We start from the raw sequence: 26,998 nt of genomic DNA on the forward strand, positions 1-26,998 counted from the left end.
TCTCAGGGACAGCTTAAGGCCACCCCTTCAGGGCCATCTGTTTCGGTTCTAAGTCAAGTAACTGTTTTTACAACTGTCTAGTCAAGCTGTGAACTGCAAACCATTAAAGGGTAGCCAAAAGGTCTGCTCTTTCCCCAGGATTACATACCTGACTATAAGGTCATCCAGGTACATGCATGCCTTGCAATCTCAGAAACTCTACTAATGAGGCCTACTACTACTGGAAATGCTTTTAGTTCAATCTGAAGGTAATTGAGAATTTAGGTTCACAAAACCATGGATGCTGGCAAACCCCAGGCCAGGCAAGACAGCAAGGAAGGGAATTTATCTTTAAATATCTTAATATGGAAAACATTACTAAATACATATCAAAGATAGTACTATGTGATTTGGTAGGCAAAAGTAAATTCATTGCTACAATATGTATTTTCATGCATTCTATCATATACTCCCAACATTTTTTTTGGGGGGGGGGGTTAATAAAAGACTATATTCAGGTGGCTTTGAAAAGATATCATGTAATTACCATTTATCACCTAATAACTAACCTTCTGCTGTGCTTCAAGCTGATCAAATCTTTCCTTTTCATAATTAAGTTCTTTTTCCAGTCTTTCAACTTGTTCTCTGAGGTGGACAGTTTCCTTTTCAAGTGAAGCAGTTACCTTTAATAGTTCTTCTTTTTCTTTCAGAGTTTTTTCAATTTTGAACTAAAGCACAAAAACAGATCTGAGTACAGAGAGTTTTAACCTAATCGCACCACATTACTGAACATCCATATTATTAATTTGCATAATTTACCATCCAGTGTATAAATAAAATAGATGAAACCCAGAGAGGAGAAGCAGTGGAATTTGGGGGGGGGGGGGGGGGGGGTTGGTGGTAAACATCTGGATATGTTTTATTTCCTCAACATTCTCAAATTCATAATTACAATTTTATCTCAGATTACAGTTAGATTATTACAACCATGGGAAATAGATAATGTCTACGGTGTTTCTTCAAATGTGAAACATAAGTAATCAAGAGCAATATAAAAACCATAATCCTTAATAAATCAAGTCAAATCAATAAATCAAGTCAAACTTACTGTAATTCAAACAACAGTATTAAAACGTGGACACATTTTACCTGTATCAAATTGTTCTTCAGGACACCATGACTGTAACCGCCATGGCTATAAATGCCAAGTTTTTACATTATTCCTTCACAGCCAGCTCACTGATGATTTTCCCGATGATCCTGACAATTCATGGAATTTTACTTTGTCCCTGAAGTTGTGAGGTTTTTTACAACAGTGGTTCTCAAATAGTGGGGTGGGACCCCTGGGTTGCTCAAGGGAGGCAAGAGACTTGGAGGCCCTCCTCCTCCTCCCCCCAAACATTTTGTGTGTAAAATTTACACATAAGTTGAGTTAAATATTGAATTTATTTAAATAAAACTGTTCAAATTTGAACAATATTATTTCCTTATAGAATGTTAAAATATGAATATACACAAATGTGCAAATGAAAATGCACACACTAAATAAAATATTTATATTTTTATTTTTATACTGTGTTGAGTGGGGGGGGGGGGCATGATATCTGTATGTAGATGTAAAGGGGGGGGGGTCCCAAGGGTAAAAAGTTTAAGTATCGCTGTTTTATACTGCTTTTTCAAAACAGAGTAATTTACAGGTAGCTTTATAGTAACATATGAATGCAAACACAACCATGAAGATAATGCAGCAAGGATCCATGGAGCCTTTCTGCAGTCTCCCTTAGTATTACATGGAACTGATGTTTCATGTTAGGTTTCTTAAGTCATCTGTGCAAGGTAGCATGCTGGCACTTTCATGAAATTATCTTTTTTCAGCAGGCAAATTTCACTTCATTTAAATTCATCTTGACAACATAAATAGAAGAATTGGCTAATTCAAACCTCAAGAAGTCCAGCCTTTGTTGTCACCACCAACATATCAGAATTTCCTTCATCTTCCATTGTTAATAATTCTTCAACAGGAGAAGATGTTCGAAAGTGAAAAGGTGTGCTTGCTCCACGGATTTCACCTTTATGTGTCACATAACAAAACTGGTAAAATTCGCCATCATCATTTGGAAGATAGTATCCTGTTGAATAGAAAAATGTAAATAAAACACTTTTTTCCGTATCAGCACAACACATTTATAACAGCACTATATAATTAAAATATATTTGTTTCCTGTATGCAATAGCTCAAGAAAAGGTTTGAATTGCATGTCAGTGCTTTATTGTCCAATCTCTAACAAAAGGCAAGGCTTCAAAATATTAAACAGTAGTGAGTTATTACACCATAACTTATACTTACTAACCTATTACTATAAATTGTATTTTTATTACAGTTATAAATCTTATTCAGTCAAGTCATCCTGTAAATTCACCCAGCCATGATGTTATATACCTAATCGAAAAGGAAAAAAGCAGGGGGGGGGATATTTACCATTATTAAAATTACTATGAATGCTGGACACTAACTATCCTTAACTTAGGTTGGTATGGTATAGTCTATAGCTCTCACTAGAATAGTAAGATCCTCCTCCAAAGTTAAAAAGAAAATATGTAAAACAGAAAAGAGAACTAATGTCTCTGGACCTCAATTTATGTTCCTACCTTTGGAGCAGAAATGGCACTCTGCTTTTTTATTACTTAAAAAGGACTTACACATCTTGAGATAGGATAGCAGAAACAGTCTTCATTATCCTAAGATCATAAGGTATTATAACATTTAGGCATTCCTCACACACAAGCTGCAAGGAAACACTGGCTTACATATAGATTCATTCCCCGGTGCTGCTTCAGCCTTGTTTGTTGTCCTCACGGAAGTAACTGGGAACCATCAAGGCCAAATGGCTGTTTGCATGAGGTAGTGAGCTAAGATTTAGCTATTTCCCCCACTCTTCCATTGTGGCAAGTCATTTCAAGACAGTAAAATAAGTAATACCTTCTACTTGAGCCCAGGAAAAACTTTTCACAATGACAAGGGTCTCATATCTATAGCTTAAGACTCTTGTCACTCACACAGCCACCAAATAATTGAAAAGGAAATCATGCAACCATTATCTGAGGACAGAATAAAGATGATGCATTAGTCTGTCCCAGGATATGAAAATTTGCCTTCAGCTCCCACCCTCTTCGCTAATTGTTACACCAAGAGTGGGCAAAAGTGGAAGGCTAGTGGACCACTCCAGCTCTCCAGGAGACCTTGGATGGATGCCCACCACCCACTGCATCCCCCTCCATTTAACATTTTGTCCCCAAATATCCATAAACTCCCTTTGGGGTGGGGAAACATTTATCATGTTTTTAGGCCCAAAAGAGCCCCGTGAAGTGTGTGTGTCTCTCTCTCTCGGTGTGTTTTTATTTTAAAAGTACCTCTATTCATCCTAAATTATCTCAGTGGGCCAACAAACATGACCCCTGGAAAGCAAAAAAATGGCCCTCGGGGGTGCCACATGTCACTTGTTGACTACCCCTGGGCTATACCAATTATGAAATGTAAGGAAATCTCCTTTATAACAGCAGTGACACTAGATATATAAGACTAGTGTAGGTACAACTTCAGTTATACACACATCAGCTCATGTAGCACCTCTAAATAATGTGTAGAAATTGTGCATCCTTCAGATGTTGTTGAATTGTATTTCCCATCAGCCTTAATCATCACAGCCAACATGGTGTGGTATGCAGAAAGTTGCACTTCTGCATCTGGAAGACTACACAATTTTCACCCCAATTTAAATTGTTTCTTTCAGATGTAAAGTAAATATACTGGAGTGTCAATGAAATTGTGTAAGTTTTCAGTACTTTCTAATCACATATATGGGCTTGTTTAATGTTCTGAGAAACACAGAACAGAAACTAGAAGACAAGGATTCTACTTTTTAATTATTTACCTTGAAATGATAGCACACAGTTAACTGTTGATCCTTCCACATAATTTTCAGGCATAGGTGACCAAAGAAATGTGTAATAATCTCTTGCTGTACTCCAGCCAACCTAAACCAAGAACAGCAAACTCTTAATACAATGGAAATAAGCACATTTATGCAGTATATTTAACTTTCAATTCCTACCAGACTTCTATACATTTCTTATCCAATTAACAGTTGCTGTGTTAAATGTAATTTTAAAAATAAATAAATAAAGTTTTGCCGTAATTAAGCTACTGGGAACATATAAAACGATCTACTCCAGTTTCTTCCAATACGCCCTTGGGATAGTGGGATTACAAAAGCTATAATTCAGCACCACTCGCCATAGTGAGTGGAATGATGGGAGCCGTAGCCCACCTTTCTGGAGGGTACCAGAATAAGGGTATCTTTATGTAAGATACACAACATTAGGCTAAAAAGCTATCTGAACACAAAATGAGTGCCTTTTTAGCTGTGATGCTCTTAAAAACTGTGAAAGAAGAATTTAGTTTTTGCATTGGCTCTAAAGTGTTTCCTTTACCTTTCCACAACTGTTAAGCCTACCATCAATAACTAGCTTAATGCTACTCTTTGCAACTTCTAAAAATGTATCTAGATCATTAGTGGTAGTAGCTAGTGTTTCTGTGTTGCCTTGTTAGACAAGGCAACACAGAAACACTAGAAACAGAGTTTCCCACTCTGTTCCTGGTGCCAAGCAGCAGTCTATGGAAATCTGAAGAACCCTATACAGTCTGATTCATTGAAAAGGAGGATCAAAACTGCTCATGTATTACTGTCTTATTCAAAACTCTTCCAAAGTAATTCCCCACAGAACCAACTATCATTACACCTTAGCCCTATAATAAATTTCCCTCCAAAGAAATAAGTATTGAGAAGACAGCCTCAGGCTGCATCTGCACTGCAGAAATAACTCAGTTTGGCACCACTTTAAGTGCCATGGCTCAATGCTATGGATTTATGGGAACTGTAGTTTAGAGAACTCTGGCACCACAACAAACTACAGTTCCCAGAATCCCATAGCACTGAGCCATAGTAGTTAAAGTGGTGTCAAACTGGATTATTTCTGAAGTGCAGATGCAGCTGTAGTAGAGAAGACAGTCTTAGTAGAAAGCTCACACGTGTATAGTTCTGCCACCACCAAAGTATCCTGAACACTGAATACAGTAATCAAAAAAAGGATCCTCCCTGTCCCATCCATCCATAACATATGGCTAGGAATCAACAATAGAAAAATCACAAGATGATCTCAATTTTTGATGGTGAGTCTGGCTGGGAATCAAGTCACTTCCAGGTTCTGTTGTTCATTACTATTCTTAATAGCAGGGTGTCTGGGTATACTGGCTGATTAAAAGGCATTGTGGTGAAATCTGCCAAACCTACCCTAAATAACTAGTATAATAATCAATGTAGAGAAATATAACAAAACAAAAAAGAACAAGAGACTTCTTCCACAAGATCCAAGAAATCAAAGGAAAATTTAAACCAAGAGTACAGGTGCATACCAATACAGTTGCTTTTTAAAAATATTTTTATTAATATTTAATATTACATAAAACAAACAAACATTACAGTACACAAAAACAAAACAAACAATACAAACAAATAAATGTAGATGTAATACAGTTACTTCAAAAATCTACTGTAAATCTAACTAAAATCTATCAACAAATATAGAACACATAAGAATGGCTAACAGGTTGGAAACTCAATATACAGTCCAAGTGAGGGGACACCAGTGATCGCAAATTTCATTTGGTTGTCAGGAACTGAATGGCTTCCAGTTGGCAAGACGGTTAGGCAAGGGTACATTTTATCACCCCATCCATTGAACTTGTATGCTGAATATTGTTAAGGAAAAAGCAGCATGGGATATACAGTGAATGAAATAAAACATGTATGTGAGAGTCAGGGTGACTCAGCAGAAGCAATTAGAAGCCACACAGGTGTAAAAGGTAATGGAATTAACAAGTCCTAAATGCCAAGGACAGAAATGTAAAGTGGATAATTGAACACACCTGAGAATTGTTAAGTGGACAAGGTGAAATGATGAAATCATTAATTGTGGGTTGAACCAAGAGAACCAATGAGAGTGGATGTACACGCCCACTGGGTGGAAACAGACAACAGTGGGTGGTATTTTGCAATGACTATAATAATGGCTATGAATCCCAATGTATTTTGTGGGTAGTAGTGAGGAGTTGTATTGGAGCTGTATATAGTAGAATAAAGTAGATCTTTTATATAAGACTACTGAGTTGTCTGGTGTCTTGAGTGAAAATACAAGAGCCAGCTGGATCCTGAAGAAGTGTGAAGACTTCTGTGGAAGCAAGAGTGAGAAGGCTTGGAGAGTTTGTCAGGGTCTTCAGCCTATTCTCTGTAACTCTGCTGCTTTAGAGCAAAGCTTTAACCACTGACCAAAACTGGTCAGCGCCGGTGCGTAACAAGGTGGTGAGTTCGAGCCAGAGGTGAAGAGCAACAACTCCCATCATCCCTGACATATGTAAAACAGGATTAGATGCAGACGAAGGAGGCATGAAACTTGGAGGAAGAAACATCAACAATTTAAGATACAAATTAAGTCTCGCAGAAATACCCCAAAATACAAAACTGTCCACACAAGTGGCCGAGACAGCGACACCTTTGCTTTTCGGACTGTTCAGTGCACTCACTAAGGATTCTGTCATTGTTACTTGTTACCTTTCCAATTCAACACCTGCTGAATCCCACAAGCTAGCTTGGAGGCTATCACCACAATTATTATTATTATGAGAGCAGGAACTAATGCCAACCCAAATTCTAACAGTGATGTGCCAAGATTAACACAAAGCCTTAATAAGATATTACATATCCTCGCCATTCTCTTTTTTCCACCCTGCACTTAATGAACAAATAAATCTTGAGCAATCTTCATACGTATTTAGGATCTCAGACTTGAACATTCAAACTCCCAACTTCCTGTGCAACAATGACATTCACTCAACCACTACTTTAACACTGGGAATCGTACCAAAATACATACGGCATATTCCATGAGAAGAGGGTCAACAGACAATTTCAAACAACCAGGTTCCTGATATGTTGGCTAAGACTGAGCTATCACTTTGATTACCAACTCTCATGAAGAACTAATCATTCCTTAATCCAAAGCTTTTATCCCTTGAACATTAAATCTCTTTATAATACCAGCTTCTCTTACAGTGGCAGAATATTATATTTCTTTTCCAGACAGAGCCTGTGGCTACTTGCACAATGAACTATGAGTTGGGATGAAAATGTTCTTAATTCTGAGACTGTTCTTTTAAAAGTAGCTTGCTTGGGTGTAACAACAAAGAAACAGTGCACACTTTCGCAGAAAAAAAGCCTCACTAAACACATTGAGCTCCAAGGAAATAAACACAAGAGGAGTGGATTTACACAAATGAAGGGGCAAGAAAAGCAGAGGGATGTAATAGTATGGTTTCACAAGAACACCTTGCAAAATACAGCATGAAAACTGGTACATCTGATATTGTATGGGCAACATTTTTTCCCTTTGAGTAAAAATATGTACAAAACAACTTAACAGAATATTGTTTCTTAAATTGCTCAGAACATAACAAACAAGCAAAAAATAAAATACAGGTCAGCATAAGGCTGTTAAGTGAGAGAGCAAGATGAGAGTCCCTTGCCTCTGTCACAAAGAAGACCTTCTTCTGCACTTTAAGTAAACTTGGTTCAGATGTTTGAGGGATACGGAGAAGACCTTATGGAGACCTTTAAGTGCAGAGTGGACTGAATGGAAAAAGAAAGATTTCTATACGGGCCACAAGAGTTTTTTCCTCTTTTGGTATAAGACTAAGTAATGACGACTAATCAAGATGGCTGTCGTCGTCATCATCAAATATATCTCAACTTTTTCAGAGTATGAAACTCAAGGTAGCTAAACTTTTCACATCATATGAAAGTTAAAAATGTAAGTGAACTATCAAAACAAACCACTTAAAAGAACATATATAAAACATATATGTACACATGTACATGCACCTTCAAAGCACATGTCTATTTATGGCAACCCCATGAATTTCACAGGGTTTTCTTAGGCAAGGAATACTCAGAGGTGGTTTTGCCAGTTTCTTTCTCTGAAATATAGTATACAGCACCTGGTATTCATTGGTGGTCTCCCACCAGCCACCATAAGTACTAAGCAGGGCTGACCATGCATAGCTTCCAAGATTAGATGGTAAATACTTATGGTTATATAGACATGACTGTCTATTTCCTCCAATATTACAACTATTCTGCCTCTAGAGAACACGAGAAGGTGCTATTGCACTTATGTCCTGGTTCTGAACTTCCCACAGGTATCCTACCAGCTGCCATAAAAAGAGAATGATGGACTTAGCAGGCCTTGATATGCCTATGGTACTCCAATATGATTTATCTTAATTTCTCATATTTATGTTATTACTTGCTCTCACTTCAAAGATTACATTAATAATTCCAATACAAAGTTCAAATTATCAAATGTTTCTAAGAATATTCTAATCAAAAAGTATCATTTCATTAAGGGATGTTACAAACAGAACATAAGAGAGTTGAAGATGCTTATATAGAAGGGGAAGGAATTTACAAGGGATGAGGTACAAACACATCCCTTGTAATACCTATTCTGTACTCCAAAACATCTGCACTAGTACATCTATTCAGTTTTAGAGTGGGATTTTCTTTCAAGGTGGCCACTTCGGTTTGATTTCCATCAATAGATGAGTGACAACTAAATAAACCGAACAGTGCAGCACTAAAACTCCCAGTTAGAATGGGAGTAACAATTAGTTAATGGGACTTCTAGACAGGCTTGCATCTAAAATGAATAAAAGGAGAAAGTACTAGGAAATGGGAATTGATTATTTTTTTTAGGTTTCTAAAAGAGAATGTTATTGGTTCTACCATCATTTCTATGGCATCTCTTGATTATGACTGTGTGGAACTATAGAGGGTAAATTACAGTATGTGAAGTCATCTGTCTTGAGCCATAAGAGAAAAACTGGAGTGAGACGTTAGATCCTTCTTTCCATCTATACAATTTTTACAAAATTTCAATGAGGCCTCAACAGAGATAGTTCAGCAAAAATACATTTACCATCTAATTATGTATATTTTTAAAAGAATAATTTCAAACATTTCCTTCAATTTCCACATGATCATCTCCTATTCGTTATTTAATAAAACAAGATAGAACCACATTAAAACTTGCTGAAATGTTACTTACTTTGAAAATACCAACCCAGTCTTTTTGGTGAGGACGGATATATGGAGTCAGAGTGTAATGGCATTCAAGGTGCACATTAGGAAGATAGCTTTTTGCTACATTTTGAAAGATAACATGTGCAAAATTTGAAGTCTGAAGAGCATTGCCTGAAGATGGAACTTCTTGGAATGATGACATAGTTGTTCTGTAATGTAACATTAAATTCTTATTAATGCGGCAGTATTTGAATGATTCAAAGCATAAACTCACAATCCTTAGTTAAGAAGATAACATGAGATAGTTTATACTGTTCTCATTTCAGTTTAATTACTGTAGACAGTTTTTACTTCAAGGGGAGAATGACATCTACCCAGTATCCACTGGATACATCCATTCTTGCACAAACCTGTACATTTTGAACAAAATGAGCAAAATATCTCTTCTTAACCATCTGCTACCAAAGCTATCATTTATAAATACGATATCATAACCCCAGGGAACATACAGTCATAATGAGAACAGCATAACAACGCAAAAGAACTTTGCATTAATCATGTAAGTGCAAGCTCATGCACACATACAAACTTGCATGGCCACCAATGGAAGATAAAAACTGTACCTGTACAAACTGTAGCTATAAACCCTTCTAATTAATTTGAGAATTTATTCTTGAAAGAACCTAATTGGTTCTGCATATACCATAAGACTTCGCCTGATTAAAGATGCAAACAAAATCAACAAAATACTTAGCTTTTTCAAAGGGAGCAGGATGAGGAAGTAACAAATAGTTTTATGGTATATGCAAAACCAATTAGGTTCTTTCAAGAATAAATTCTCAAATTAATTAGAAGGGTTTATAGCTACAGTTTGTACAGGTAGTTTTTATCTTCCATTGGTGGTCAGCAAGTTGCCAAGAAAGCAGGAAATAATTGCTGCCAATCAGCCTAAATATGGTGTTGTTTCCTGTTAGTTTAAGAAGCACTGGATGCAGTAAACAGAATGGTAGACTTAGAATATGATGCTCATTATCTCTCAGCCTAACCTGCCTAGCAGAGTTGCTCCCAAGAAAGAACCTGGGGAAGGACAGAGAGATCCATGTACACAAGTTTGCTCTTTGGGAAGAAAGGATAAAAATAAGGGATAATGCAAACGAAGACAGAAGAGAAATTATGAAGTCAGGTTCCAAGGAAAAGAGTCAAAAACAAAAGCAAAAACCTTTAAGTAAGATTATTCTACTGGGACTCATTTATAAACTCAAGGAGAAAAAAAAATCATAACCATTTTGCCCGAGTTACTGTTACCTGCAAGGATTGTGAAAAATTCTGTAAAGACACTAAAGTCTCTGCAGTTTTGTTTTGGTTGGAAAATATTATTAATCTGATCTTGCCATGTGTATGCCGTTTATGTTATCTAAAAATAAAGGATTTGCTGGTATCCGCAGGTTCGTGTATCTGCTAAATATTCTGGAATGTATACCCTTTGGATAAGGGTGCCCTACTGTACTAAGATCAATTCACATTTCAAGAGTTATGTGCAACATTACTTGGGGGGCGGGGAATAACTGAATTAAGATAAGCAAGAGCTCATATTTCAGAATAGACTAAAATTCAACTGATTTAACTCCTTTTATTGATTTTGTCCAAAACTACAAATACAATTACCGTTAATGACTTGAATACAACAAACTTGTAGTTTGAGTTAAGTGGGATTGTATATAGAGCAGTTGGGCCCAGCAAAAAACAAATGCAACATGCAATTCTAATAATGTTACAGGTTCTTTTTTCTGTGAGACTTGAAGAAAGAGGCTGCGAGACTTTTATAATGGGAAAGCAAATTTCTATGTGTTCATCTTGCTGTGAAGTCTATTTCATTGAGTTAATGTCTGATAAATTCCTTTTTGCTCTTTTGACTTCTTCCTACTTTTCATTCTAAGTACAGTGGAACCTCGCCATAGGCGGGCGCGCCATACGCGGCCTTGAGCATACGCGCTCAAGCCGCGGCGCGCGCGCAGGGTGGAAGGGGCGGCACGTCCCATTCAGTTGAATGGGCGCACGTGCCTGTTGCGCTGCACCCGCACCCGTTGCGCCCCGCGCACCTCCGCGCCACTGTGCACGAGCCCCATTGTTTACAATGGGGCTCGAGCATAGGCGGAAATTGCCATACGCGGCGGGATCCGGAACGGATCCCCGCGTATGGCAAGGTTCCACTGTACCATCCCTCCATAGCTTGACGAAGCAACGGTTATCCTGCCTGAGATACAACATTACAGATTTACTAAATAAAACATCTTTGATCAGTACATGAGCAGCCATAACTTTGTAATCAAAATGACTGTTTAAACAAAAATAAGCCTGGGAATTGAGGCTACACAGTTTTTAAAGAGTCTATATCCCCAAGCATCCAGTTTTCCTTTTTATCTGCATTAAGTTAAAGCCGCGGAGGGCAAGCCTGCGTATGGAGTGGGTACACTGTATCTGAAGATTATAAGAATTATTAAGAGACTTATGCCAAAAATTAACCAATTGTGAAGTCCAGATGGCATTTACCCAAGTGTATTTAAATTAATCGAATGCAAAATGCTGGTCTTGTAAAAAAATGCAACGTCACAAAAACCAAGCTTCATAACAAAGGATGTGAGAGTAACAAGCCTAAAAGCAATTTTAAAAATGAATCTAGAAAATACCAGGATGGTTAGCTGAACACTGTCCTTTGTGATTATGCAGCTTCATTTTAACCATTGCGTTAAAATCTTATATATTAGGCCTTTGTATTCATGGCATTTCATACAATAAAGTGGCTTCTGATCCATGGAAACTACAATAAGTCTACTTATCTAGGCTTACATAAGCTTGACTTATGATGCCTCAGTGGAACAAAGAGCAAGAGAAACAAGATACTTTATTAACACTCTTTCTCAGTTCAGCTGATCCTCTGTATTAAGTATACAGTAAAACTAAACTTCTTTTGACTGAGAGAAGCCACTCACTTTTAAAATACATTTTCAAAGATGTGTCTACCGCTTTCCTACGTATTTACATAATGAAGCCTTACAGTGGGCAATTATCTTACACAAATATTGTAACAAATAAATAACCTACTTAGCATATAATTTATGCCTGTAATAAATAATGCACTTCCTTTGGTTTCCACCGAACGAAAACCACTGATTATTGTTGATATTCTTCTGGTTCCTAAACCAAATTTTTAAATTATCAAAGCCATGTAATACCAGAATAATATGTATGGAGCTGTACAGGTAAAATTTGGAGCTCTCATATAAACTCTCATAGTTTCTCTCATATAATGTAAACATTTAAATGAAGAAAAGTTTCTTCCTGTTCTGGAAGGTTTAGTTACAAGCCACAGCGCTGCTATCTATCAGCAAGCAGCAGCCACAAGTGCTGTGCAAGTAAAGAAATCCTCCAGAGCAGCGTTTCTCAAACTATCTGACGTGAGGACTCCAGGGCCCATATTTGTGCTGATGACTGCAAATGTTTGTTTATTTCATGGAAACCTGCCCAACAACAGCAGCCAGTGGCTCCAGAATCAGCACTGAGTCATGCTGTTCAGGAGTTAGAAAGCAGCTACCTGCCAAAGTCCTCTGAAGGCAAAGCTGTTTTGAACTGAGCTGGCCACATCTTCAGACACCTCATAGTTTGCAAATACGAATAGAAACTGAACTTTATCCAAGAGGACTGGGTAACACTATCTCCTTTCCTCCCTCCACCTGCTTATAGTCATGGAGGAGGAGGAGCTTCTACACAGGTTGCACAAACTTCTCATCACTGCCACATTTGCTGTTGTGCGTACCTTTAGTTTCCAACTTATGGCACCTCTAAGACAAATTTATCATGGGGGTTTCTTGGCAACCTTTGTTCAGAGGAGGTTTCCCTTTGCTTTCCTCTGAGGCTGAGAGAGTGTGACCTGTGCAAGGTCACCCAGTGGGTTTCCACAGCTGAGTGGGGGATTCATGCCTTGATCTCCAGAGTCCAACGATCAAACTGGCTCTCCCTACTAAATTCGTTGTTGTTTTTGTATGCCTTCAAGTCATTTCTAACTTATGGAGAGCCTAAGGGTTTTTCTGGGGCTGGGAGTGACTCACCCAAGCAGGAAACTGAACCCTGATCTCTAGAGTTGTAGTTCAACATGCAAATGGTTCTGCTAAATTACCCCAAAGTAAAAGAGAGATGGAAAGCACCTGACACCTTCCCCTTCCACGTCAGAGGTGCAATATTAGTACAGTGGGCCCTTGGTTTCCGCTGGGGTTTGGTTCCAGAACTTCTGGTGGATACAGAAATCCATGGATGCTGAAGTCCCATTAAATACAGTGGAATAGTAAAATGGTATCTCTCTCGTTACTGTTGCAGATTTGGAAGCATCAAGCAATTTTGTTTTGTTTTGGGGAGGGGGGTCACAAGTGATATATAAATAAAATGGTATTGAGAAAACCTAGAGGTACTGAGCTTTGAAATATATTGAACTTTGAACAGTGAAAGCTCTTAGACAGTGGGACAGACTCCCTTTGGAGGTCTTTAAACAGACTGGATGGCTATCTGTCAGGGTGCTTTGATTGAGAGTTCCTGCATTGCAGAATGGGGTTGGACTGGATGGCTCTTGAGGTCTCTTCCATGACAGAGAGCTCTTAGGCCTCACTGATAAAAGGGGAACAGCAGCACGCTAAGGAGATTAGCGCATTACACTCTTAAAGCATTGCTGCTCCACTTTAACTGCTCCTGTTGCATTCTGGGATTTGCGGTTCAAGGAGGGGCATTTAGAATTCCCAGCCAGAGAGCTCTTAGGCCTCACGGAACTACAAACCCCAGAATGCAACAGGAGGCAGCCCGAGCAGTAAAAGTGAAATAGCAGCAGGATAAGAGGGTAGTGCAGTAATGTAGGCAGCGGAGATCACTACGCTACACTCTTATATTGCTGCTATTCCGTTTGTATTGCCCTGGCTGCCTCCTGTTCCGTTCTGAGGTTTGTAGTTCAGCGAGACCTAAGGGCTCTCCGGCTGAGAGTTCCCAAACGCCCCTCCTCAAAACTGCAAATCCCAGAATGCAACAGGAGGCAGCCAGAGCAGTTCCAAGTGGGAGGGCGTGGTGCTATTCCACTTTGACGCCTCCTGCTGCATTGTGGGGCTTGTAGTTCAGCGGAGCCTAAGCGCTCTCTGGCTGGGGATTCTAAACGCCCCTTCCTTAAAACTGCAAGCCCCAGAATGCAACAGGAGTGTATGAGAGGGTCGAGCGGAGTGCGTGGCCACGCTCCTTATCCTAATCGGCTCAGGGTTTACATAACGCCCCGCACGCGGCAGATTAGGCAGGCCCTTGCTTTCCTTTCGAGGCCAAGCCGGCCCTAAGACGCAGCTTTGCGGAAACGGCCTCCCCGAGAAGCACTGCAAGACTCACGCGAAGCACGGGAGGGTCTCTCCCTCAGGGCGGCATTCACAGTCCTCCCCGCATCGGACCGGGCCGCTTACCTCCTCAGGCGCCGCAGACAGAGGCTTCAACCGCAGCCGCAGCCATTAACGCCCCTCAGGACACGCCCCCTCCTCCCTTTTGGCGTCACTTCCGGCCCCCGACGTCACGCGCTGGCCTTTCCTCGCGCGTGACGTCCGGCCACGCCCACCGACGTGCGTAACGGCGCGTCATTCTTCCGCCATCTTGTGCTTGGGCTTTTTTTCCCCCTCTGAGCCTCAGCTGCCCCTTCTCCTCCTCCTCCTCAGAGGTTTCACGTCTTTTTTAGGCTCAACCGTCCAAGGTCCAAAACACACCGCAGAAATAACCCAGTTTGAGACCGCTTTAACTGCCCTGGCTTAGTGCCAGGAGGGAATCCTGGGAGCTGTAGTTTATTGTGGCGCCAGAGCTCTTTCTGGTAGAGGAGGCTCAATGTCTCAGAAAACTACAGTTCCCAGAATTCCCTGCTAGGAGTGAGCCAAGGCAGTTGAAGCGGCCTCAGGCTGCTATTGTCTGCTATGGCCCTCATTTTGATATCCCACACTCACTTTTTTGCAGCTATTAAGCTAATTTGCCTAGTTATCCGAAGGTTAGTTAACTTTCCTAAGCTGGAAATGGCGACTGAGAGAGTTGCACAAGCATCAGAGGCAGCCAACCTCAATCTTGGCCATGATCAATGAAGGATTTCCCCATCTGTACATTTGTACAGTTTCTCATTCTTTCCTACTTGGCGACTCTTGCTTTGTTTTCTTGGTTGAGTTGTGTTCTTAATTGAGAGGATGCATACATGGGCTGATCACAATGGAAGGATGTAGTCTGCTCCATGTAACAGGTGGCAACTGCATTGCGCACAGCAGGTGCGTCAACTGAGTAACAAAAGGCTACGGCCATGATATAAACTCACCAATAAGGAGCGAGTACTGTTTCCAAACAATGGTAGGAATTCGCTTAGGGCCATATGCGTAAAAAGTTAAGGCAAGGTTTTCCCTTTGAACAGGTTGTCAAGTCGTGTCTGATTATAGTGGGCCAAAGAGCCAGTATTGTCAACGACTTTGTGATCATGTGGCCAGCATGGCTGCACAGAACGTTGTTCCCTTCCCACCAAAGTGGTACCTATTTATCTACTTGCATTTGCATGCTTTCAAACTGCTAGGTTGGCAGAAGCTGGGACTAGCGATGGGAGCTCACTCCGTCATCCAGCACTTTGGCCTCGAACTGCTGACCTGCCGATCTTGCAATCATCAGAGTCAGCATCTTGACCACTGAACCACCAATGCATGCACAGGGCCAAAAAGTCACTGCTGCACAACGGACGTATTCTGCTGATAGTGCTGGAAGTAGAGTTGCACAGATAGCATGTTCAGCTGTGCTGTGTCATTGTGCAATGTACGTTTTGCATTGTAATTGCACATCCTTTACTTTCCATTGGGGTTATGCAATCTATAACTCCCATTGTGATTATGCCTTGCAAGTTGGTACATCTTATACAGTGTGCCATTCCCATCCATAGGGGTTTAGTACTGCCCCGCCAGATAGGAAACAATGCAGGAACTCAAGCCCATATTAGTCAATGGGCAGTGATATATGCACATCCATGTCGGTGCGGTTGCATGCATGTTCTACCATTGATTATAATGGAGCCAGGCAATCCACAGAAGCTCCAATCAGTGAATGGCTAGCCCACTGATATGGTAGGCCCACTGTATTTTCTATTATGGTTGTGCATCCTATACTTTCCATTGTGGTCATGTATCCTATACTTTGCATTGTGATTACTCATTGTAGTTGTGCATCATATATTTTGCAAGGTGCAGTGGCACCCAATCTTTGGCATGCGTTGTATAATGTTGCTAATCTGTTGGGGGATTGCCTAGTGCTTCTATGGGGTATGTCCATATGTGGGTATTTACATTATACTAAGGCGGATGTTGGATTGAGGCAATATATGTCATACTTTCCATTTATATTTTATTCCATTGTTCTAGCTATTATCAGGAGAACATATCAGGAGTCTTTGGAACTGTTTCAGATTGTTTTGTACATGTTTCACTTAACCTGAAATACGGGAACTAGTAGCTTACAATACATGTTATTTCTAAGCAAATTTTTTTCTTCAACATAGCTCTGCCTCGTCTAGGTATTCAGGTCACTTTCTAACTTTTCTTCTTTAGTATCAAGTGGAGGGATGTTCCCATTAGTATACAATCAGCCCTTTGTAGCCACTGACTCCTTAAAAAAATTCAAAAATATATAAATTTCAATATGCAGTCCTTGACTTTGCCATTTTACATAAGGGACACCATTTTACTATGCCACTGTATATAATGGGACTTGAGCATCCATGGATTTTGGTATCCAAAGGTGAATCAAACTCGAGCGAATGCCAAGGCACACTGTACTAGTATCTTTTACCATTCTGTAGTCATTAGTGTTTTTGCTTTGTTCTCTTGGTTGAGTAATCTGGAGGCTGTAGATATATAGTCTGATTAAGATGGTAGAGGTACTCTGTTTCATTGTACTAAGGGTAGCAGGTGGTCTGTTTCGTTGCATTCTATTACACCCACTAGGTCAGGGGTGAGTAAATTTTGGCTTGCAGACATTTTGAATTCCCAAAAAACCCAGCCAGCATGGCAAATGGTACGGGATTATGGGCACTGTAGTTTAAAATGTATAAAGGGACATAGGTTCCCCATCCCATATTGGATTATCTTTTTGTCATTTCCAACTTTAATAATAATAATAATATGTATTGAACAATCAGTTAATTGTCTGTGCTGTATACAAATAAGTATATATACAGTTGGCCCTGCTTATACATGGATTTTTTACACACAGATTCAAGTGTACACAGTTTGAAAATGTTCAAAAAAAGTATATTCAAATATCAAACCTTGATTTTCCATTTTTTATAAGGGACACTATTTTGCTATGTCATTATATTTAATGGGACTTGTGCATACACAGATTTTGTTATCCACAGGGGATCTTGGAACCAAACCCCAGCGTATAACAAGGGCCCACTGTATATAATGTCAGAAGACTGACTGTTTTCCTTCAACAGGCTAACATAGGCCCGGTACAGTGCCAATGGTGCACTTGTGACCTAACTGGCGTGGTGTGACATGCGGATGCTATGCATCCATCACATCACAATGGCGGCGCTCGTATACATGGGGCACCACCTTTGTTACGGAGCTGTGCCATACTAGGGTTAGGGACTGTGCGGTTCCCGCGCGGTCCCTTAACCCTAGTACGCCGCCAGTACAGCTCATTTGGCCCGTCTGGACTGGGCCATAGCTACTCTTCTGAAAATGATTACAGACAGAGACTCACAGATATAGTCGTTTTACTAATTTCCCAAATACCGATATTGAAAAAGATAGCAGAATAGCATGTTTAAAAGTTAAAATTGTTATATATTTAGTTAGCACAAGCAGCAATCAACAATCATAAACTCTCCCCCAAAAATTAATTTTAAAATATTCTTATGCCTTCTAAGAACTCATTGTCATTGGCCAAAAGCCTCAAGATTTGGCAGGAGTTGTACTTGAACATATTGGAAATTTTTGAAAGATCTATGCAAAGCACCTCTTTCTCCAAACTATTTCTGGTGAATGTCCCGAACCCACTGTAACTTTTGGAAACCAGGCTATGTGATACGCGGGGGCAGTTTACTCCAAAGAGATATCAGTACAGTGCTGGGTTAATTCTCATGTCTGGCTCCATTTTCTGTATTCCATCTTCATTTCTGGGGGGGTTCCACTGAAGAAGCATTGAAGGAGGTATGACCTTTTCCACACAGGTTCTCCTCTGACTTTCTTTCTTCATTATATTTCTGGAAGGGGAGGAAACCACATCCTCAAGCAAAATAAAAGGAAAGGGATGAAAGCCTGGTATATCGCAGGAATGGATGTGCCTTTACTGGATGTACTGGTGGGAACAACCACTACTAGTTGTGCAACCCAGGAACATAATAGCCCAACATTTACTGGAATTATTGGTCCAGATAGTGGACTCCTGTTTTTTTCTTTAAAGACTTAAAGGTCAATATATTTACTATTTTACTCTTGCTAGCTGTATCATGCAATACTATCATGTATCTCTGCATATTAAATAAAGCAGTAGAAAGAATTCTACACTGTTGTAAAACAATTTTTTGGATGATGGAAGCATAAAGCATAATGATGAGAGCATGTAATGGCACTAATGTAGAGTAGCGCAGATCAATGCTTCATTATGGATGTAGTCTGGCTTGTGCGCCAGTCTTCCCAAAAAAGCCTCAGGCTACATTGAAATGTGAAAGGTATATATCAGTCATCACTTAAACAGGAATTCATTTTGGTGTTGCTATATAGTGTGCTTTATAAGTACAGTAAGTTTTTCATCTATAATCTAAGAGAAAATTAACTGTGACATCACTCTGCATCTGCCTTTTTCAGTCATAAATGATGTTCCTGTTAGACTCAGTCTGACAATGTTTGATCCCTGGATACTAAAACTAATCATGGTACACATACTTATAGAAAGATGGAAGGCATCCCTTTGGAACATATTAGAAATAGCATATTGCTAGTATCGCCTACGCAGGAGAAACGCCTGTGTGTATTTTGGATATCTTTGCCAACCCTTAATTGGAATTGATGAACTAAATCTATTCAAAGGTTGCCAGGTTATTTAAATCAGTGTGCGTGAGACTGATGAAATGTGTGACTTTTCCCATAAGCACATAGGTGAGAGCAGACATGTTAATTGTGTATGTGTGTATGTGTGGGAGGGTGGAGCGTCAGAGGAAAAAGAAAGACTTAAGGTGTGAAACTTGGCAGCTTTGCACTGCACAATGGGCACAAGGAACCACATTTTCTGTCAATGAGCACATCTGAATGGCTGTTATTTCACAGTTGGATGACTGTATTGTTAAAGTAATGGAATGTTTTTTAATAAATGCAAATTGTGAATTAAGCACTTGAACTCACTATGATTTTGCTCTCTGGTGTGTAATTAATATGTGTGCTTTGGAGACCCGTGTCTGAGGGAGTGTTTCATTTCTTATTTATAGTGCACACATTTTTAAACTTCTTGCACACCTTTTTGCATACGTAGCATCCTACGCTTGTAATTTTGTTTTTAAGACCTTTTGCCCTAAAGCAGAGATGGGCAAAGCATGACCCTCCAGATGTTTTTGTGATTGGATTATGACTCCCAGCAATCCTAGCTAGCACAGCCATAGATGGGCACCTAAGGACTGCTGGGTGTTCCAGTCCAGTGATATATGGCACTTTTCTCATCTGTGATGTAGACAGATGGCCAAAAGTTTGCTTTAGCCATTGCTACCAGTATCACATGATTAACCATTGGTTTGGAATGTACAGTTTAATACAGTTAAAACAGCCTTGCAGAATAAGATCAGTTTTGAGCTTCTGATACAAGAATGCTCCTGGCCCTGTTTACCTCTTCACTGCTGAAGGTCCATCTTCTTAAAGCTTCTCTAGGGATCTACACAATCACAAAGTCAGATTTCATTGCCCCACTCAACCTCAAATTTAACATTTTTTTCCCCAGACAAGTTTTGTGTCAGATACATGAGCAAGTCTGAATACTGTGTTGGTGATGATGCAGAACTTGGAAAAGTTATTTTTAGACTACATTCTCTTAAAATCCCCAGCCAAAAAGGACTGGATTTTAAAACACTGCACATTGAATTGGGTGAAGTTATCTATGGACAGACATCAACTTTGCACATACTTGTTTTTCTTTAAAACTATTCTGTACCTTGCATTGTTGTGTATATGTGCTTAGATGTAAATCCCAGTGGTACTTGATTCTGTGCCAAATTAATTCCCCTTCCATCCATCCCTCTACACCCTTAATCACTATAATGTGTAGACATTTTTAAAATTGGTTTGTTGTGGTGTCTTATGTAGTATTTTGAAAGTGCTACACATGCAAATGTAATGCTTACTTTAATTCCAGTCATAGGAGTGTTGTTAAGCAATACTGTAAGGGGTATGCTAAGGAAAACGTAGAGTATTAATGTCTAGGAAATCGAAGACAGGCTCTTCCAGGTCTTTGTGACATACTTTCTAGTTGCTGCAACTACTACACCTGTGAATTCTCATTACAGAAATGTTGAATCAGTCTATGGTGGATAACATTTTATAAAAATAAAAAAATAGCTTTTATTTAAAAGGAATACACACACACACACACACATAATAAATAACTTACCTTGTGGTTCTCTTTTTTAAAATTGACTCTCATTTTAAAAATAACCATTAAAATTAAACCTTACTACAAGCATGTGAAATAAACCTGTACCTATAGTCTCAGAAAAATTAATTAATGACTCTCAGCAATAGCCTTGGGTCCCCAGTTCAAGATATACCACCTCTTGTAATCATATGCCCACCTCCCTGTGCCGTCAATATTTTCTGTTCTCTTTGTTTCTGTACAATGCCTATGTAAAGTTTTCCAGTGCTCATAGATGGGCATGTTTGTGCTATCTAAACATTTATGCATATTTTAATTGCATCCACCCATCAGTCTGCAGTGCCATAATAGCAAGTGTGAAATATTTATGTAGCATGTACAATTAGTTTAAGAAAATAAGTGCTGTTGTTTGTGCAATTTCATTCTGATCATTTGTAGGGTAAAGAAACTGGATCTGCAGAAGCTAATGGGAGAATTGGGCCCCCTAACAAATTCTACCCAGACTATTCCTTGGCTAGCAATCAAATTCCCTGTCACTGGGCATGGGGGAGAGGCTGGTTTGGGGTACCCCAATCCAAGCTGAGGTCAAGGGAAAATGCACTCCCAAGGATTATGTGGTACAGAGGCAAACAAAGTCAAAGTGCACAGGCATGACCTATTTCCCCCTTCATAGCTAGGAGAACTGTACAAGCAGGTTAGCAACAGAGAAAAATTTACTCTTCCAGTCCTTTTTCAGCCTTCATATCTCTTCTCAGCCTCAAGCAGCAAAGGGAAATCAAAAAGTATCAAACAAGGTCTTTAGTACAAACTGACTCTTACCTGCTACTAGAAAGCTATTAAGATTTAGCCATGACACTAACTAAGGCCCCATATAGACAGACCAAAATAAAGCTGCTTCAGGCCACGTTGGAGGTATGCTGTTTAAATGACACACACATCTTAAGAAGCCAGAAGCTACACCAAAGCTGCGCTCCAGTCCTTAAGACTGGATCATGTACATGGCGTGGCTTCCAGACTCTTAGGACACATGCATCATTTAAATAGCATACCTCCAAAGTGGCCCGAAGCAGCTTTATTTTGGCCTGTCTGTATGGGGCCTACTCAAAAAACCATCTGCCTGGTGGCAGAGGCTCGTCTCATTACAGAGATCTTAAGCTCTTATTTCATCAGTTGAGGAACTGCAAGACTTGGTGTAAACCCTATTCTGCTGACAAAATACAAGATACACGCATCAGTGAAACATTCTGCTGGTGTTTACATGCTTGTGGAATGGGGGGAACCAGGGGCAGGACTTGAGTGATGCAAAAAAAAAAGGTACATATGCCTCTATGCTACAGTCCTGCCACAAATGTGACATAACTTTACACCAGCTACAGACTTGGCACCTGGATGTCAGAATCCTGTTGGAAAGTCCAAACTAAAGTAGATCCAATGACTCAAGTGTTGCATGTTCAGTCAATGGGTCTACTCTATAGTCAGGATTAATAATAAGCACATATCAATGTCTCTGTCATTTATTTAAATGGAAGAGGGGGATGCCCTGCATGTCTTGCCCACATCATGAAAAAAAGAGAATAGGAGATGGCTACTTGGCAAAAAAATGTAACTTAAATCTTCCAAATGCTGTTGGACTGCAATCATCTCTCATCCTAAACTGTGTGGTTATATCCACCAACATCTGGAGAACCACTCATTACCCACCCTGCCTCTGAATGGACATCAAATCTTCATTTCATGAGGGCTATGTTAGAGAATGGAATAGAATCACAAAACTGTTACCTTTTCACAGATATTCACTAGTCACAGTTTGGAACTGTGACTGGCTTGAAGGCCAAACTGTGATTTTCAGTGAACTGCTACTTTTTCTGTGACTGTGATTCATTCTGCTACTGAGCCTCCAAACTGTGAACTGCTACTTTTTCTGTGACTGTGATTCATTCTGCTACTGAGCCTCCAAACTGTGAACTGCTACTTTTTCTGTGACTGTGATTCATTCTGCTACTGAGCCTCCAAACTGTGAACTGCTACTTTTTCTGTGACTGTGATTCATTTTGCTACTGAGCCTCCAAACTGTGAACTGCTACTTTTTCTGTGACTGTGATTCATTTTGTTACTGAGCTCCATCATAGTGTACAGATCACAGAAATCACAGAAAATCACAGAAATCACAGAAAATCACAGAAATCACAGAAAATCACAGGAATTTTAAAATCACAGTAACAGTTTTCACTGATATCTGTAAATCACAGTTATTCCATTCTCTGGGCTATGTGTCCTCTATGGATCTCCTATCCATAAAGATGTAGATACCAGGTTGTGTGTTGAGTCTTCCCTGCACCCAAATTGTGTACATGAGGAACATGTGAAGATTCAAATCACTGTCTTGATTGTTACTGTAGCAAGGAAATCGTTGGTTCTGCTGCTAGGACAGATGGATGTGATAGGAAGCAATGGTATGTTTTAATGTTCTGAAGGAAGACTATGCTTAGAATCCAAGTTCAGTAGCAAAAGCTGGGATTTGTCCCTTTATCAATCCAGTGAGTATGTATTCAGAAAGAAAGTACCATGGGGTTTAGTGGGAAGTGTTGTGTTCCTTCACGTCTTTGGGTGATCCTAAGGCAGTGATGGTGAACCTTTTAGAGGCCAAGTGCCAAAACTGCAACCCAGAACCCACTTATTTATTGCAAAGTGTCATGTCCTTCTGGTTTTCTAGTAACAAACTCTGGCAAACTTTGATCTGGGGCGACAGCACATGTACCCACAGAGAGGACTCTGAGTGCCACCTCTGGCACACATGCCATAGGTCCACCATCACTGTCCTAAGGTAACACTATCACGGGAGGGTTCTTGGCAAGATTTGTTCAGAGGGACTTGCCATTGCCTAAGAGTGTGTGACTTACCCAAAGACAGGCGGGATACAAACGGGCAGGGGAAGACGTCTTGGAGGTGTATTCTGCTGAATACGGAGCCTTCAGACTGCCCGCCCCGGGGGCGTGGCTCAGGAGATGGGGCTTCCACATGGGGGGCAGTGAAGACGCCTCACCTGGGGCCGTTTCTGACCCGCAGTTTCCAAACCGCCACCTCGGAGGACGCTGCAAAGAGAGAGGCAGCTTCCTCACGGGCGGCCAAAAACGGGGCTTTTTTTTTCCTTTGCCGGCTGGCGGATGCGCAGCTGCGCAGCTGCAGCACTAAGCAGCGGCGGCAGAAAGCCTATGGGCACATTTAAAGTGCCCAAGCCCCTTTAAAACTTTTTCCCCGCTCTGCCCAAGAACAATGGTGGTCTCCTGCCAGCTGGTGATCAGCTGGTGTTGGCATCCTTGTCCACTTGCACGTTGCCAGTGTCACCAGCATCATGGATGCCTCCTCTCCTTTGGTCCCCGCGCTCCTGCTGAATCTGCAATGCACAGCCACAGCTGTCGCTGCTGCCACCGCTGTCCCCCTGCCATCCCCCATCACCTCCCTTGTACATATGTAAATATTTACAGTTTTAGGGGTTTTTATTGTTATGTGAAAATGGCACAGGAATGTGTGTAGGGGCTCACTTTAATGTCCAAACTTTCCAAGCAGCGCATGCGTACATGTTGCTCTAGGGTTAGGGTTAGGGTTAGGGTTAGGGTTAGGGTTAGGGTTACGAGTCTTAAAATGCGCTGCAGCTGTGCTGCAGCTTCCACACCTGCATGGCAGCTGACGCTGCAATTAAAGCCTGACTGCAAACTGCGCATGTTCCAGGACCCCGACTCATTATGCGATGCAGCAGACACGGAGCTTTTAAATGGGCAACTTAAATTAGCGGCATAGCAATTCTGGCGTACCGGTGCAGCAGCTTACAGACGGAGCTGCGCAGCTGCGCATCAAACGGAAAAGAAGCGGAGAAAAGCAGCACCTTTTTAATGCCGCCTCTTCCCGCTTGGGGCGTGCGGGGGGCGTGTTCATGGCGGCATTCAGGTAAGGCCCGTCTGAAGGCTCTACCTTCATGACGTCATGAATACACCCCTTTTTGCCCGTCTGTATCCCGCCTCAGTGAGTTTCCATAGCAGAGCATAGATTTGAACCCTGGTCTTCCAGATATTACTCAGGTAGCACTCAGACCACTACACCACACTGTCTCTCTTTTGTGGGACTGACTCTCATGTAAGTAAGCATAGGAGTGCAACCTAACTTAAGTAAACTCAAGAGTACTAAACTTGTATATTTTTTGGTAAATCAATTCAGCGATACTGCATTAGATACCAAGTGGAGGAAATATCTAACCAGGAAACAATGATTTGGTTGATTTTATAAACCTAATCTTGGCAGGCTGAAGGTTATATTCAGAGATATGTATGATGACAAAAAGTGGCTGAGAAAATTTGTTCCATATCATATTTACCAAGATTTCCCCACCCCGCCCCAGAAACCCCAAATGCTGAACACCAAAACCATAAAGCTTGCATTATTGCCTTTAAAATACAATGGCCCATTGATGGAAGAATAGCTTTCAAGCCAATTAAAGACTGGCAGTCATCCTATTCCTGCCAAAGTAATGCTTGTTAACAGTTCATTTTTGTGACACAGTTTTTCAGCATAATTATGCATTTCTAGAAAGCCTATTTAGTGCTTATGAGTATTTTGAAATCTCTCTTTTATAGACATTTTTAGCTTTTACTTTCATATTGAGAGGTATTTTAAAGGTTATAGGCACCTATATATTTAATATAGGGGAGACAAAAATGTTATAGTGTGTAGAAATAAGCTATGCAGTTAACAAGCAGTTAATGCCTCTGTTTACATTTTAAATATCCTACAATTTTGGGGGGGGAAATACACCAATCAGTTTGAGAGACTGTATTATTAGTGGTAACTCTATCAATAGTGCTGACCCCTTTGGAACATTTTTGTTTTGTTTTGTAATGATATTTTAATACAGTAGTAAGCTTTCATTACAGCTTACTTGAAACAAAAAACAAAAGGCTAGCAAAATTGTTATATTTCATTAACAGCTAAGACACAGCATTCTACATTTTGTGCTAATTTCTCACACATCATCTTATTACGTTTCACTGCTGAAATCAATTATCATGGGAACTGGAAATAACTTTTAATGAATACCTGATTTGCAAATAATTATAGTCAGAAACTGCATTTTTCAAGGTGAAGAAACCCAAGATTTTCAAGTACACAATGCACATGCTGAAGTTTGTACAAAACTACAACTCTTTCCCCAAAGTTTGAGTTTTGAAATTTTGAAAATTAGGATCAACGGGCTCCTTCGCCTTTACACAGCTGGAATGGTGCGGTTGCCTCAAGGAAGAGATTTGACGAACAAATTATTTGTTGTTTCATTATTTATCATGTTAGTGGAACAAATGCAAACCATTTTGCCCTCGGGCTCTTTTTTGCAGTCCTGAAAATCATCCAAACTGTCACAGAAAATTTAGACAAATGTAGCAGCGCAGTTGGGTTTCATTTCCCACCCCCACTCTCCACTGCCAGCTCTTAAACCTTAAAAAAAATGAAAGGAATGCTGAAAACCACAAACACATACTGTACATACAGGTAAAACAAAAGTGATCTAGAATCAAAGAGCCATAGAATCCTAGAACCATAGAGTTGGAAGAAACCAAAAGGGCCATTCAGTCCAACACCATTCTGCCATGCAGGAACTCACAATCAAAGCACCCCTGACAGATGGCCATCCAGCCTCTGTTTAAAGACCTCCAAATAAGGAGACTCCACCACTCTCCAAGGGAGTGTGTTCCACTATGGAACAGCTCTTACTGTCAGGAAGTTCCTCCTAATGTTAAGGTGCAATCTCTTTTCCTGGAGCTTGCATCCATTGGTCCGGGTCCCATTCTCTGGAGCAGCAGAAAACAAGCCTGCTCCCTCCTCAACATGACAGCCCTTCAAATATTTAAACAAGGCTATCATATCACGTCTTAACCTTCTCTTTTCCAGGCTAAACATACCCAGCTCCCTAAGGCTCCTCATTATGGCATGGTTTCCAGACCCCTCACTATTTTAGTTGCCCTCCTCTGGACATGCTCCAGCTTGTCCACATCCTTTTTGAATTGTGGTGCCCAGAACTGGACCTGTTATTCCTGGTGACCAAAGTAGAATAGAGTGGGACTGTTACTTCTCTTGATTTAGACCAGTGGTTCCCAACCTTCCTAATGCCGCGACCC

The 26,998-nt window shown here is 40.3% G+C and overlaps 1 protein-coding gene and 1 long non-coding RNA gene across 4 annotated transcripts in view; both read right to left on the reverse strand.

Moving 5' to 3' along the window:
• Nucleotides 1-14,750, reverse strand: part of TAX1BP1 (Tax1 binding protein 1) — a 37,867-nt gene extending 23,117 nt beyond the window's left edge. For 2 of the 3 annotated variants that reach the window (XM_089533037.1, XM_089533034.1), the window contains exons 1-5: nt 14,654-14,750; nt 9,199-9,382; nt 3,912-4,014; nt 1,921-2,108; nt 549-707 (exon numbers count right to left, since the gene is read on the reverse strand). In XM_089533037.1, coding sequence (XP_089389163.1) covers nt 549-707; nt 1,921-2,108; nt 3,912-4,014; nt 9,199-9,375 — 627 coding nt within the window. In that variant the 5' untranslated portion in view covers nt 9,376-9,382; nt 14,654-14,750. Of the gene's footprint in view, nt 1-548; nt 708-1,920; nt 2,109-3,911; nt 4,015-9,198; nt 9,383-14,582 lie in introns of all 3 variants that reach the window. The other variant, XM_089533035.1, reaches the window with a different exon arrangement.
• Nucleotides 14,751-18,097: 3,347 nt separating this feature from the next.
• Nucleotides 18,098-26,998, reverse strand: part of LOC149309773 (uncharacterized) — a 28,507-nt gene continuing 19,606 nt past the window's right edge. The window contains exon 4 of the long non-coding RNA XR_016281934.1: nt 18,098-18,465. This is a non-coding gene — a long non-coding RNA (uncharacterized LOC149309773). The remainder of the gene's footprint in view (nt 18,466-26,998) is intronic.

Source organism: Sceloporus occidentalis, unplaced genomic scaffold (assembly GCF_023333645.1).
Source record: "Sceloporus occidentalis isolate IW3139 unplaced genomic scaffold, rSceOcc1.0.p SCAF_7, whole genome shotgun sequence".
In the NCBI taxonomy this organism is placed as follows: domain Eukaryota; kingdom Metazoa; phylum Chordata; class Lepidosauria; order Squamata; family Phrynosomatidae; genus Sceloporus; species Sceloporus occidentalis.